The sequence below is a fragment of the Carcharodon carcharias genome, chromosome 13, assembly GCF_017639515.1.
Source record: "Carcharodon carcharias isolate sCarCar2 chromosome 13, sCarCar2.pri, whole genome shotgun sequence".
Lineage (NCBI taxonomy): Eukaryota > Metazoa > Chordata > Chondrichthyes > Lamniformes > Lamnidae > Carcharodon > Carcharodon carcharias.
The window spans coordinates 61,505,267-61,518,290 of NC_054479.1; the positions used below are offsets into that span (position 1 = coordinate 61,505,267).

At 43.2% G+C, this 13,024-nt stretch overlaps 1 protein-coding gene across 3 annotated transcripts in view; it reads left to right on the plus strand.

Annotated features, from left to right (window-relative positions):
* The first annotated feature begins 215 nt into the window (after nt 1–215).
* ddx51 (DEAD (Asp-Glu-Ala-Asp) box polypeptide 51) overlaps nt 216–13,024 on the plus strand; it is a 38,033-nt gene continuing 25,224 nt past the window's right edge. Inside the window, exons 1-6 of one of the 3 annotated variants that reach the window (XM_041203510.1) lie at nt 216–332; nt 646–1,064; nt 2,074–2,285; nt 3,185–3,335; nt 5,837–5,982; nt 12,743–12,814. In XM_041203510.1, the coding sequence (XP_041059444.1) occupies nt 283–332; nt 646–1,064; nt 2,074–2,285; nt 3,185–3,335; nt 5,837–5,982; nt 12,743–12,814 (1,050 nt within the window). In that variant the 5' untranslated portion in view covers nt 216–282. The remainder of the gene's footprint in view (nt 333–645; nt 1,065–2,073; nt 2,286–3,184; nt 3,336–5,836; nt 5,983–12,742; nt 12,815–13,024) is intronic. The other 2 variants (XM_041203511.1, XM_041203512.1) reach the window with 2 other exon arrangements.

A 13,024-nucleotide genomic window follows, 5' to 3' on the forward strand; every position in this document is an offset into this window, starting at 1 on the left:
CCATGGTGTTTTTGGAACTTTTTCTAGTTAAAAATACTAAGTAAATGTAAGTTGTTTTTTGGGGTTTTCTCCACCATAGACAGCCTGGTATGCGTTCCCTCCCCCAGTCCTGGTCAGATAGTAACGAGGTTCAATCTGTCCTCACAAACAGCACATTGCCGCCTGTCAGTCACTCCTCCCTTCCGCCGGGCGGCGCCGTCAGTCTCTCATCCGTAGTTGCTGTCGCTAAGGTTGCTCTGACGACATCAGTGTGCGCCGAGCAGTGCTGACTCTTGTTGCCGGATGACGAGTGGAGAGCTGCTATTCTACATGGCGCTGTTCTACATTAACAGGTGGGAATGTGGAGCTCAAACTTGATCAGTGAGAGCTTGGGGGCAAGTCCCGGGGTGGGGGCTGACTGAGATCAACAGAGGTCAGGAGAGGGAGAATAGGATAGGGCGGGGAGGGGGAAGAACGCGAAGGAGGAGGGGGAAGTGGGGGAAGGGGGGGTGGGGGGAGGAGAGATCAATACGCTCGTAGATTAGTAATTAAAAGGTTAAAGCGCTCAATGGAATAACTTTGCAGGCCTTGATGCAAGTGGTCACAGTCATGTCTCTGCTGGCCCTCCCCGAGAATATTTCTAATCTTCTCTTTCATGAATCTCAGGTATCTCGGTGACGATGAACCTACCAACAGTCTTCACAACGAGTCCCGATCCCAAACTTTGCTAAAGAAGCTTCATCAAGAGGCCAAGGTCAGACAGCAACATCTGGGAATTAAATTAGATGGAGAGGAGAGGAGCAACCAGGGAATAAATGAGAATGAAAGAGTGCAGGACAGAAAGGGGAAAAGAGGAGTGAAAGAAGAGGCAACACATTCAGAGAAAAGCAGAAAGAAAGCAAAACGACTGTTGAGTGAATCCAGAGTCATCAAGGAACATGGGAGGAATGCTGACTGCCAAGTACAAAAGCCAGAGAAGAGTGATGCAGTGTTCAGTACTAATCAGCTATACAACATGAAGGTGAAGAGGAATGGCGCCAAAGTGAAGAGGAAATGCAAAAAGGATCGAGGTACAAATGATGCAGGTATATAGTTTTTCTGTCAGTTGCAATGAGTGTGCATTCTGAGAACTTGTCACCCAGTGAATTGCGTGTGTCCAGATAAACGGAGTTCCAAAACAAAGTGGTTAGATTTTTGATTGATCCACTTCTAACCTCCCTCCAAAATCCTACAGCGTGTTGTTGCTTCCTAAATCCATGCCCGTCTTTCCCAGAACTGTGTTTGAATCCTTCCAGTCAGGTTTCTGTCCCTGCCACAGTCCTGCGATAGCTCTTATCAAAATTCACAAATGGCACATTAGTGTTTTATTTGACCCCAAGATGAACTCCTGACCACACAACTGCGCCATCACCAAGACTGCCTACTTCCACCTCAGTAGCATCATAAAACCCCACCCTGCTTCAGCTCGTCTGTTACTGAAACCCTCATCCATGCCTTTATCTCTAGACTTGACTATTCCAGCACACTCCTGGCTAGATTCCCACATTCTGCCCTCCATAGACTTCACGTCATCTTTGCTGCCCATGCTCTTAAGCCAAGTTCTGCCAACCAAACAAATAGTCTCTCCTTGACCACTGAGGAGCTGTAGGTCGGCAGTCATTTACTGAGCTCTGCCCTGTAAAATTTTGCCACTGGATTGTGGGTTGAATCCAATTCCAGGTCTTGAGCACATAACCTAGGGTGACACTGAGAGAGTAATCTGCTGATGGACATGTCCTTCAGATGAAACGTTGAACTGAAGTCCCATCTCCCTATTGAGGAGGATGCTTTGGAAAACAGCAAAGAGTTCTCCAGGTGTCTTGGCCAACATTCAGATCTCAACCAGAATATATTTGCTAATAATTCATCCAATGGCTGTTGTGGGCTGCTGGTGTACAAAGTGGCACCTGTACCTTCCAACATAAAAAGGGAGGTGCAATCCAAAAATAACATTAGTTGCGTGGATCACTTCTGAGTTGTTTCAGTATGATGAGGTACAGCATCAGTGTGGGTGGTACAATTGATCTAATGGTACTTACTAAAAATGTCCCACAGAGACAGTGGATAAAACTTCAAACAATGGGGCAAGTCCATTGGACGCTTCTGGAGAACAAAGTGAGACTGATGAAGAGGAAGGGAATGGAGAGCTGGAGAAAAAGAAGAAAGGATTGAAGGAGCAAGATAATCAGGGTGAGAACCAAAAGCCAACTGCTCCCAAATCCAGCTTGACCATTCTAGAAGGTTTTCAGAAGAAAAAGATTCAGAAGGTTAGTATTCTTCAAAGACAAAACGGTGATCACTTGAGGAGCTGACTGAAGGGGATTTTGATAATGTCAGCCTAGAGTGCAAACCTCATCACATAATCATTCAACAGGGCAGGGCTTGGAGCATGTTGTTTGGTTTATATAAAAGGAGCTTTATTCTATATCTAACCCCATGCTGTACCTGCCCTGAGAGTGTTTGATGGGGACAGTGTAGAGGGAGCTTTACTCTGTTTCTAACCCCTTGCTGTACTTGTCCTGGGAGTGTTTGATGGGGACAGTGTAGAGGGAGCTTTACTCTGTATCTAACCCCATGCTGTACCTGCCCTGGGAGTGTTTGATGGGGACAGTGTAGAGGGAGCTTTACTCTGTATCTAACCCTGTGCTATACCTGTCCTGGAAGTGTTTGATGGGACAGTGCTGAGGGAGCTTTACACTGTATCTAACCCCGTGCTGCACCTGTCCTGGGAATGTTTGATGGGACAGTGTAGAGGGAGCTTTACTCTGTATCTAACCCCATGCTGTACCTGTCCTGGGAGGGTTTTATGGGGACAGTGTAGAGGGAGCTTTACTCTGTATTTAACCCCATGTTGTACCTGTCCTGGGAGTGTTTGGTGGGACAGTGCCGAGGGAGCTTTCACTCTATTTAACCATGATGTATCTGCTCTGGGAGTGTTTGATTGGACAGTGTAGAGGCACTGCAGTGGCACAAACCCAGTACTATCATTACTGACATGACAGTTCCACTATCTTGACCCATCAGGAGCTCATATCTTTGGTGCTATTGGAGGTTGAACCTTTTGAATTTGAGACAAATGGCTAAGACTGGGTTCTGGTAAATGATTAAGATGTCAGTTGTGTAGCCTGTACCCCCTGTGCCTGACCCCCATTTTATCTTTCCACAGGTGCAGCGAGTCTTGCCTCAGTGGCTTGCCAAGCCCGTGCTGGTCAACAAAGACATTAAACAGAATCTGAAATCAATTGAGGATGTTCCAGGAATCCATCAGAAACTGCTTCAGAAGCTTCGAGCCAATGGTATCCATTCCTTCTTCCCAGGTGTGTGGGCACCATGCTCTAGGAAGGATATCGAGGCCTTAATGAGGATGTTTATCAGAAAGGTAGCAGGATGGGGGGGGGACTTCAGTTATGTGGAGAGTCCGGAGAAGCTGAAATCGTTCTGCTTAAATTAGTGAAGGTTAAGGGGATGTTTTATAGAGGTGTTTATAATTGAGGGATTTTTGTAGAGTTCATAAGGAGAAATCGCTTCCACTAGCCTGGAGAAACCAGGAGGACATGGATTCAAGATAATTTGCAAAATAGCCAGCAGGAAGAGAAGATTATTTTATGTAGCAAGTTATATTTGGAACGCACTGCATGAAAAGGTGCTAGGGTCACCTATGATGTTGTAGGTGTGGAATTGCTGCTGCTGTGGAGCGCACAGGGGCTTGGCTGGTTCCTGGGGATAGATTCTCATCTTTAATGTCTGGGTGTTGAGCATCGACAGACTATGGCACAGAAAGGGAAATTTGACGGGAGAAACTTGCAAACTTCTTCCAGAATAATACAAGTATGGAAATCTATTTCCTTGTGTCCTGGTCATACCACTAGCATTGTATCAACTTGAATTTGGTGTTAAAGCTCGTGATGAATGGAAATAACAAACATAGAAATGGAAGTAAAATGTTTAAATGAATAAATGTACTGCGCGTGTTGCACTGAACTGTAGTGAACAGAAACTTCCAGGTATGATTCCTGGCTTGTGCTAAGTTAATCAATTTCAGCTGAGCTAATACTGGGGATGTTACAGTTAGTTTTGGTGTCCTTGGGCTAAGGAACTGGGGTGGGGGCGGAGATGGCGACGAATGAACCAAGGCTCATTAATCCAGTGGATGTCTGTCAGAATGTACATGTTTGTGGAGGTAAACGAGCCTGGTTGTAGTGCACTCCATAGTTCAGTCTAGACCAGTGTGTGAAAACCCATTATTTGGTGAGGCATCATAATTTATGAAGGCAACATTTTGCTGATATGATCATCATGTGTTTAAGCAAAACTATTTTAATAATCAAGGTGGATTAAACAGAATAAATTTTCAAATTGTGTTTCCTTACGACTTGATTTTTTAAAAAAAATGTGATTTGGTTTTTAATTTCTATGTTTTCCTGTTGCATCTATCCGCTATCCATAGGCAAATGATACGGGAACCAGGGATACTTCCACTTCCTCTTCCTAGTCAGAGCAAGTTCTTGGCCTCTCACTTGACATATTCCCCAGCATTGGAAAGCTTTCTTTGTTTGTAAATGGCCTCTAGCCTTGTAACCCATTCCCTGATACCGAACCTACTATTCTGCAGTGGGAATGCAGTGCCAGGCTGAGAATGGCACATCCTGCTTTGCAGTGTTTACCTAATCTCGCTGACCTGCACTGGCTCCTGGTCCAGCATTGTCTTAACTCAAAATTCTCATCCTTCTTTTCAAATTCTTCCGTGGCCTTGCTCCTCCCATCTCTCTAAATCTCCAAGCCTCTGCAATTTCTGTAGCCCTCCAAATCTGGCCCCTTTGCACTTCCCCGATTTTCAATGTTCCTCTGTTGGTGGCCATGCCCTCAGTTGTCTAGGCCCATAAGTTCTGGAATTCCCTCCCTAAACCTCTGCATTTCAATCCCTCTCTCTCTCTTCCTTTCTGACACTCATTGAAATATACCTCTTGGACAGATAACTGAAAGTTCAGCCATTGTTTGTCCTTGTCTGGTTTGTCACATTTTGTCTGTCATCCTCTGGTGAAGCACTTCACATAGTTTTACTATGTTAAAGATTAAATGCAAGTTATTGTTGAAATGTGTGATTGGCTATGAGATTTGTTTGAATATCTTTTTCAACAGTCTACTGACTTCCCTGCAGTTGTTGATTGGTTCATTGAACTGAGCCAGTCATTCTGATCGTGTATGTGTGAACACCCATTAGTGAGCGTGGCTATGAATGCTTGGAGCCTACCTACTGACATGGGATAATTGGAGTTTGTGATTGAATTGGGGGAGGAGTATCGATGTAGGAGAATTGATGGAGGAGAAAACCTAATATACAGATTGATAAAATGAGATGAGGACTTTCCATTTTTTGTGTTATGTGATTGGATCGAGAAACTATTTCCTCTGATGGGGGAGATTAAAATTAGAGCTATGATGTTTGGAGCTTTTGTTAGGAAACACTTCTTCACACAAAGGGTAGTCAAAATCTGCCAAACTCATCCACCAGAAAGGCAGTGGAGGCAATGGATAATTTCAAACTGAGATAGCTGCATTTTTGTTGGTTAAGGTTATTGAGGAACATGGGGCAAAGCAAGATAAATGGTTGAACAGACTTGGAGCTGAACAGACTACTCCTGTTCTTTTGGCAGCTATTTGCAGGTTGAGGTCTTGGAAATCCTTACTGCAATAGTCATCCATTCACTATTACACAGGATTAGCATCGTTACTTCACACTGAACAACACATGCTGCCTGTGCCAGTACGTCACCCCGAGTGTCCTGTTGTTAACCTCTGTTTTATTTGCCCCCTGCAGTTCAGACTGAAGTGATCCCCACCCTGCTGGAGAGCACAAACCACGGGCTGATACTGGGCAGAGGGGGCTACAGGCCGAGAGACATTTGTGTGTCTGCACCAACTGGCAGTGGCAAGACCCTGGCATTTGTTATTCCTATTGTTCAGGTGAGTCTTGAAATCTGACCTGTTTCTGTTTGTTCTGTTGAAGTTTACAAATATATGTTCACTTAATATTTTTAAAAGAACACAGCTATTTCCCTCTGTTATTTAAATGATTAATGGGTGCACTTGCACCAGTTTGTTAAGAAGCCATTATCAAAATGGTTTAAAAGCAAAAAACTGCAGATGCTGGAAATCCAAAACAAAAACAAAAATACCTGGAAAATCTCAGCAGGTCTGGCAGCATCTGCAGAGAGGAATACAGTTAACGTTTCGAGTCCAAATGACCCATCAACAGAAGTTGAAGAGTCATACGGACTCGAAATGTTAACTGTGTTCCTCTCCGCAGATGGTGCCAGACCTGCTGAGTTTTTCCAGGTATTTTTGTTTTTGATCAAAATGGTTTAACTTGATTCCTTTAACTCATGATGCCTGTGGCCCTCCATTACTCTAGATTTCTTGTAAGATTTCCTTTGCAGTAATCTATGGTTGATGAAGTGGCTCTGTCAATGATATAAAGCCAGGCTGTATTCTATTCCAGAAAGCCAGTTAGTGAAGGATGATACTGGAGGTGATCTTTATTTAGTCTTATCAAATACTTTCTGGAAAGACAAGTACGGTACGTCGACAGGCTCCCCTTTATCCACAGCTCATGTTACTCCTTCAAAGAAGTCAAATAAATTGGTTAAACATGATTTCCCTTTCACAAAGCCATGCTACTCTTCCCGATTACCTTGAGTTTCTCTAAGTGCCCAGCTATGACCTCCTTGATGTTCAACTCTAACATCTTCCCCACAACAGACGTCAAGCTAACTGTCCTATAGTTTCCTGTTTTCTGCTTCCCCCTCTCCTTGTATAGAGGGGTTATATTTGCTACTTTCCAGTCTGATGGAACCTTTCCAGAATCTAGCAAATTTTGGAAAATTAGCACCAACACACCTATCTCATTAGTCACCTCTTTTAAGATTCTAGATTGAAGTCCATCTGGACCCGGAGACTTGTCAGCCCGCAGCTCCATCAGTTTGCTCAGTACCATTTCCCTAGTGACTATAATTTCACCAAGTTCCCCTCTCCCTTCTACCTCTTGATGTATAGCTATAACTGGAATGTTTTTTTTGTATCCTCGAGAGTGAAGATAGAAGCAAAATATTTGTTCATAATCTAATTTCTTTCTCCTGACTAACCTTTCAACCATTCTCTGCAATTCTTTATTTCTGACCAATCATCTGACCTGCCACTCATCTTTGTGCAGTTATATGCTTTTTCCTTAAGTTTGATGCTTTCCTTAACATCTTTAGTTAACCACGGATGGTGAGTCCTCCCCTTAGAATTTTTCTTCATAGTAGGAATATACTTATTCTGAGTATTTTGAAATATCCCCTTAAATGTCTGCCACTGCTTCTCTATTGATGTATCCCCTAGCCTAGTATCCCAGTTCACTTCAGCTAGCTCAGCTTTCATGTCCACATAGTTGTCCTTATTTAAGTTTAAAATACTAGTCTTTGACCCACTCTACTTCCTTTCAAACTAGATGTAAAACTTGATAATATAGTGGCTGCTACGTAGGGTTGCCTTCACGCTGAGGTCATTTAATTAATTCTGTCATATTACACAGTACCAAATCTGATATAACCTGCTCTTTGGTTGGCTCTAGAACGTGCTGCTCTGGAAAAACTATCTCGAAAGCATTCTATGAACTCATTCAGACTGCTACTGCCAGTCTGATTTTTACAGTTTATATGTAGATTAAAATCACCCATGATTATTGCAGTTCCTTTATCACAAGCACCCAGTGTTTATTCTTGTATACTCTGTCCTACATTGTGGCTACTATTAGGAAGCCTGTAAATGACTCCCACTAGTGACTTCTTTCCCTACTATTCCTCATCTCCACACAAGCCGATTCTACATCCTGATCTCCTGAACCAAGGTCATCTCTAACTATAGCACCAATACCGTCCTTGATCAACAGTGCTGCCCCTCCGCCTTTAGCTTCCTATTCTTGAATATCATATACCCCTCCATATTCTGGCCCTAAACCTTGTCATCCTGCAGCCATGGCTCCATAATGCGTATCATTATTTATTTACTTTAATGTGTGCTATCAATTGTTTACTTTATGAATGCTATGAACATTTGGATACAGAGCCTTTGGTTTTGTCTTTTTGTTATTTGTAACATCTAGTCTTGACTATTGGTGTATTCTTAGGTTTTATCTCTCTGTCCCTTCCTGCTATTCTGACCCTCATTTCCCATACTACTGTTATGGTCTCCTGCTTTGAATCTACCCCTGATTTGCCACATCTACCCAAGCCTGACCCCTCATCCTCTCTTGTTTAGTTTAAAGCCCTCTCTACTTCTCCGGTTGTGTGATTCGCAAGGACACATGTCCCAGCAAGGTTCAGATGTGGACCACCCTAATGATACAGCCCCCTCTTTCCCGAGTACTGGTGCTTCACAAACCGGAACCACTTCTCCTACATTCATCTCTCTAATCTTATTTGCCCTATGTCTATTTGCACGTGGCTCAGATAATCACAGATTATTACCTTTGAGGTTCTGCTTCTTAATTTGGTACCTAGCTTCTCATACTGACTATGCAGAACCTCCTTCCTTGACCTGCCTATGTCATTGGTGCCTACATGAACCACAACAACAGGACCCTCCTCCTCCCACTGCAAGTACCTCTCCAGCCCTGAGCAGATATCCTGAACCCTGGCATTAGGCAGGCAACACAGCCTTCTGATTCTCGCTCTTTGCTGCAGAGAACACTGTCAATCCCCCTCTCTATACTGTCCCCTACTACCACTACATACTGTCCCCTACTTCTACTACATTCCTGTTTGCTCCCCCAGCTTGATCAACTTCCCGTACCATGGTGCTATGGCCAGCCTGCTCATCCACCTTGCAGACCTTGCTTTCACCCACACAGGTTGTGAGTACCTCAAATCTTTTTGACAGTTGCAAAGTCTGAGACTCCTCCGCTACTGTCTGCTCGGTCCCAGTTCCTGTCCTTCCTGACCAAAACAGCCAACCATACTCTAAGAGGTGTGACTGTCTTCTGGAACAAAATGTCCAGGTATTTCTCCCTCTCCCTTATGTTTGACTTCCAGATCAATAATCCTAATCCAGAATTCCTCAAGCTACTCCTTTCTGCAGATGTGTTTGTCCTGGATCGCCTTGGTGTCCAAAAGTCCTACACTCCACAGCTGCAACATGACACCTGTACTGCCATTGTTATTTATGTTATTTAGTTGACTTAATTACTCACTTAATTAACTTAGAATAATTCCTATCTATGCTACACCTTTATCCCCCGTGCACCGAATTTCCATGTGAACCTAATTCGCTATTCACTGTCTCTGTCTCACTCTGGCATAGTCACCTGTCTCCTCCTGCACTCCTTACTGTGTTACAGTAGCACCAGGAGAAATTTTATGAAGAGGAAAAGTATTAAAGCTCAACAAGACTTTGTTTTTCAGAGAAAATCTCGTTCTGACTGTATCCTCAAATTGCTCCCTCTTCAGAAACATATCTAATTATCCCTTGACCCATTTACTCTTCTATTGCAATAGGCTTATCTGGTAACTGATTCCATACCTTAGATCCCCTTAGTTCTCATTGACTTTTCATGTTATTAACACTCTAATCCCTTGGTATTTAAACCTTTCACTAATTAATAATTTGCCTCTGCCATTTTTGTCCATTATTTTTGTAACCTGAAAAGCTTCAATTAGGTTACATCAAAGTCTAGTTTTTCTCTAAAGAAAACATCCCCCATAACCTGCTCTCAATTTAATTTCTTGATATCCAGTCACCTTTGTTGTTCCTTTATGTACACTTTCAGTAATACCCTTCACTTGATTAGGTGTCTTGAACTTTAGTACATAATTTTTAGAGGTTGAAAACATTTGGCCCAACAGATCCATGCTCCATGTGAGCCTCCTGCGACCATACTTCATGTGATCTTGAAGGGCCGAAAGGCCTACTCCTGCTCCTAAGTCCTCTGTCCCTCACCAAACGTGTTTGTTGTGAAATAAAAACATGAAATGCTGAAAACTCAGCAGGTCGGGCAGCATCTGTGAAGAGAGAAGCAGAGTTAAAGTTTCAGGTCGATGACTTTTCATCAGAACTGGGAAAAGTTAGAAGTGTAATAGATTTTAATCAAGTAAAAGGGGAGAGGGTGAGAAAAAGAACAAAAGGAAAGGCCTGTGACAGGGGCCAGGGAGGTTAAATGACAAAAAGCTTGGTGGTGCAAAGCCACAGGGAGTGATAATGGGGTAAGTAAAGAAACTTTGGTTCCAAACTGAAACAACTTCTACTGAGATTTGTGCTCTATCCCTCTGTTAGTACAACCCAGTACTTGTTATTTGAAAGAAACTTTGGTCAAGCATTGTGCTAAATGTTTTCCTCAACTGGGGAATCCCCCAACTGTGGTTGACAGGCCCTTGACTGTTTGACCTTATTTTCTGCCCTTCTACTCTCACCCATTCCTCTCCCTCCCAGAACCATGAGGTTACCCTGGTCCTCACCTTTCACCCCACCAGACCCCATATTCGATAGATCATCTTCTGCCATTTCCACCACTCCTGGTATGATGCCACCACCAAACACATCCTCCCCTTCCCTTTCAGCATTAGGGAGGGATTGTTTCTCTGTGACACCTTGGACCACTTTTCAATCACCTGCAATACCCCCTCCCCCCCATGCAAGCCCTTTTACTTCCTTTCTCCTCATCACCCAAGGTCCTAAACAATCCTGCCAAATGAAACAATTTATTATACCATATTCATTGCTGACAATGCAGTCTGTTCTTGGGGAGATCAAACCTAGATTGGTTGACCACTTTGTATAACATCTCTGTTCAACCTACAAGCTTGACGCTGAGCTTTCGGTGGCCTGTCATTTTAATTCTCCATCTTGCTCTCATGCTGACCTCTTTGTCCTTGGCATGCTGCAATGTTCCAGTGAAGCTCGGCGCAAGTGCAAGGAACAGCACATCCTCTCTAGATTTGGCACTTTGCAGCCTCTCGGACTTAACATTGAGTTTAATAATTTCAGACGTAATCTTTGCCCCTATTTTGTTTCCTCCTCTTTGAATGTTTCGGTCTTAATCTTGTTTATCCCCTTTTTTTTGTTTTTGATGACAGCTGTTCATTATAGCACACCGCCTCTGGGCACATCTTTTGTTCCTTCGCTTGTCCCATTACCATCTCCTTTGGCTCTGAACAACCAGCTCTCTTGTTATTTTAATATCTCCCATCTTCTGCCCCTGTCACAGGTTTTCCCCTTTTGTTCTTTTACTACCCCCATTTCAACTGCTTGAAACCACAGTATTTCATTTGTAACTTTTCCCAGTTCATTGATCTGAAACATTAACTCTGCTTCTTTCTCTGTCGTTAACTGCCTGCCCTGCTGAGTACTTCCAGCATCTTCTGCTTTTCTTATTTCCGCCAGTGAAGGTGGGCTCCTGATTTAATCTGTTTGTAAACTATATAATCTCGAATAATAATAGAGATTTCAACAAAACTTGGTACAATGGTATGGCCCAAGGAAGAACTGATTAGTTTTTGGCAGAGATGGAAATCTGGATCCTGGAATTTTTCTTAAAGGATCTGTCAACATTGGGCAATAACCCAAATTGACTTTTTTTTAAAGAATGTTGTGGGTTGTTTCGAATGTTATTGATTGATTTAGCACATTGTGGATTGTCTCAGCTGCTCTGGTGGAATTTGTCACAGCTGTCAAAATGTGAACAGAGTTTTCAGAGCAGGTTGTTGGATGTGGATTGTCTTGAAACTTCCTCAGTGAGATGGAAGCTCTTAATAAAAATATTTATTTTTCAGCTTTGTAGTTATAGAGCATTAGCCAGGCAAGGAAAAACCTGAAGGAAGAGTTGCATAATTTTATTAATGTTGAGTTAACACAGTGGTGGAGGTATGTGCTTTATTGAGTACCCTCTTCACTTGTATTTATAGAGTTTCTCTTGGCAGGTAATCCTGTGTTTTTTTTCCCCTCTCAGGAGATTAGTTAAATTAGGCAGGCTCCTCAATGGCACAACTTAACCATGGTCTATGGAAGGGATGATGGGCTGAAAATTTGCTCTGTGATGTGTTTTTCTGGAGGTTAGCTGGCTGAAGGTGGGTATTGTAATAAATGGAGTGTAGCAGATTGAGTGTAATCAGTTGGCAGCTGATTGCTATATCACAGATTATATTTTCTTGATGTCACCACCCCAATGCTGCTTGCTGACTGAAAAGTGTGTGTGCCCTATTCTTGAAGGCATTGCTGGGCCTAAGCAGAAGACAATAAAGGTGGTTCAGTTGCTAGTGCTTTTGCCTCTGAGCCAGAAGATTATGGGATCAGTTCCCACTGCAGAGATTTGAGCACATAATCCTGGCTGACACTCCAGCACAGTGCTGAGGCAGTTAATCGAGACTGCACCTGTCAGCTCAGGTGGATGCAAAAGATTCCATGGCACTATTTCACAGAAAATCAAGGGTGTTCTCCCCAGTGTCCTTCTCCAATATTTACCCCTCAATCAAAATGATTAAAAATGGGTAAGCTGGCTATTATCACATTGCAGCCTGTGGGAGCTTCCTGGGCACAAATTGACTGCCACGTTTTCTAAGTTACAGCAATAGTTAGTCTTCAAAAGTACCTCATTGGCTTTGGGATGACCTGAAGTCTTGAAAAGCTCCCTATAAATGTTTTTCGATGCTCATTTGCCCCATGCATCCTTAGTAAATCCTGGCTTCATTTACAGGCGCTGATGGAGCGTGTGGTATGCAGAATTCGAGCCCTGGTTGTGCTGCCGACCAAGGAACTGGCACAGCAGGTAAAGGGAAGGAGTGGCTTCAATCTTGTTGTGGCTGCTTTTTGGCCTATTTGTTGGGGACCACAGTGGGTGTGGGGAGTGATATCCTGATGATCCACAGCATGCAGCGGATAGGCCTTAGGTTTGAGTTCCCCAGCTCGGCCTTGTCACTGAGGAAAGGCCTGAGCAGAAATTCACAGTGAAGGAGAATTAATTTAGTTCATTCTTGAA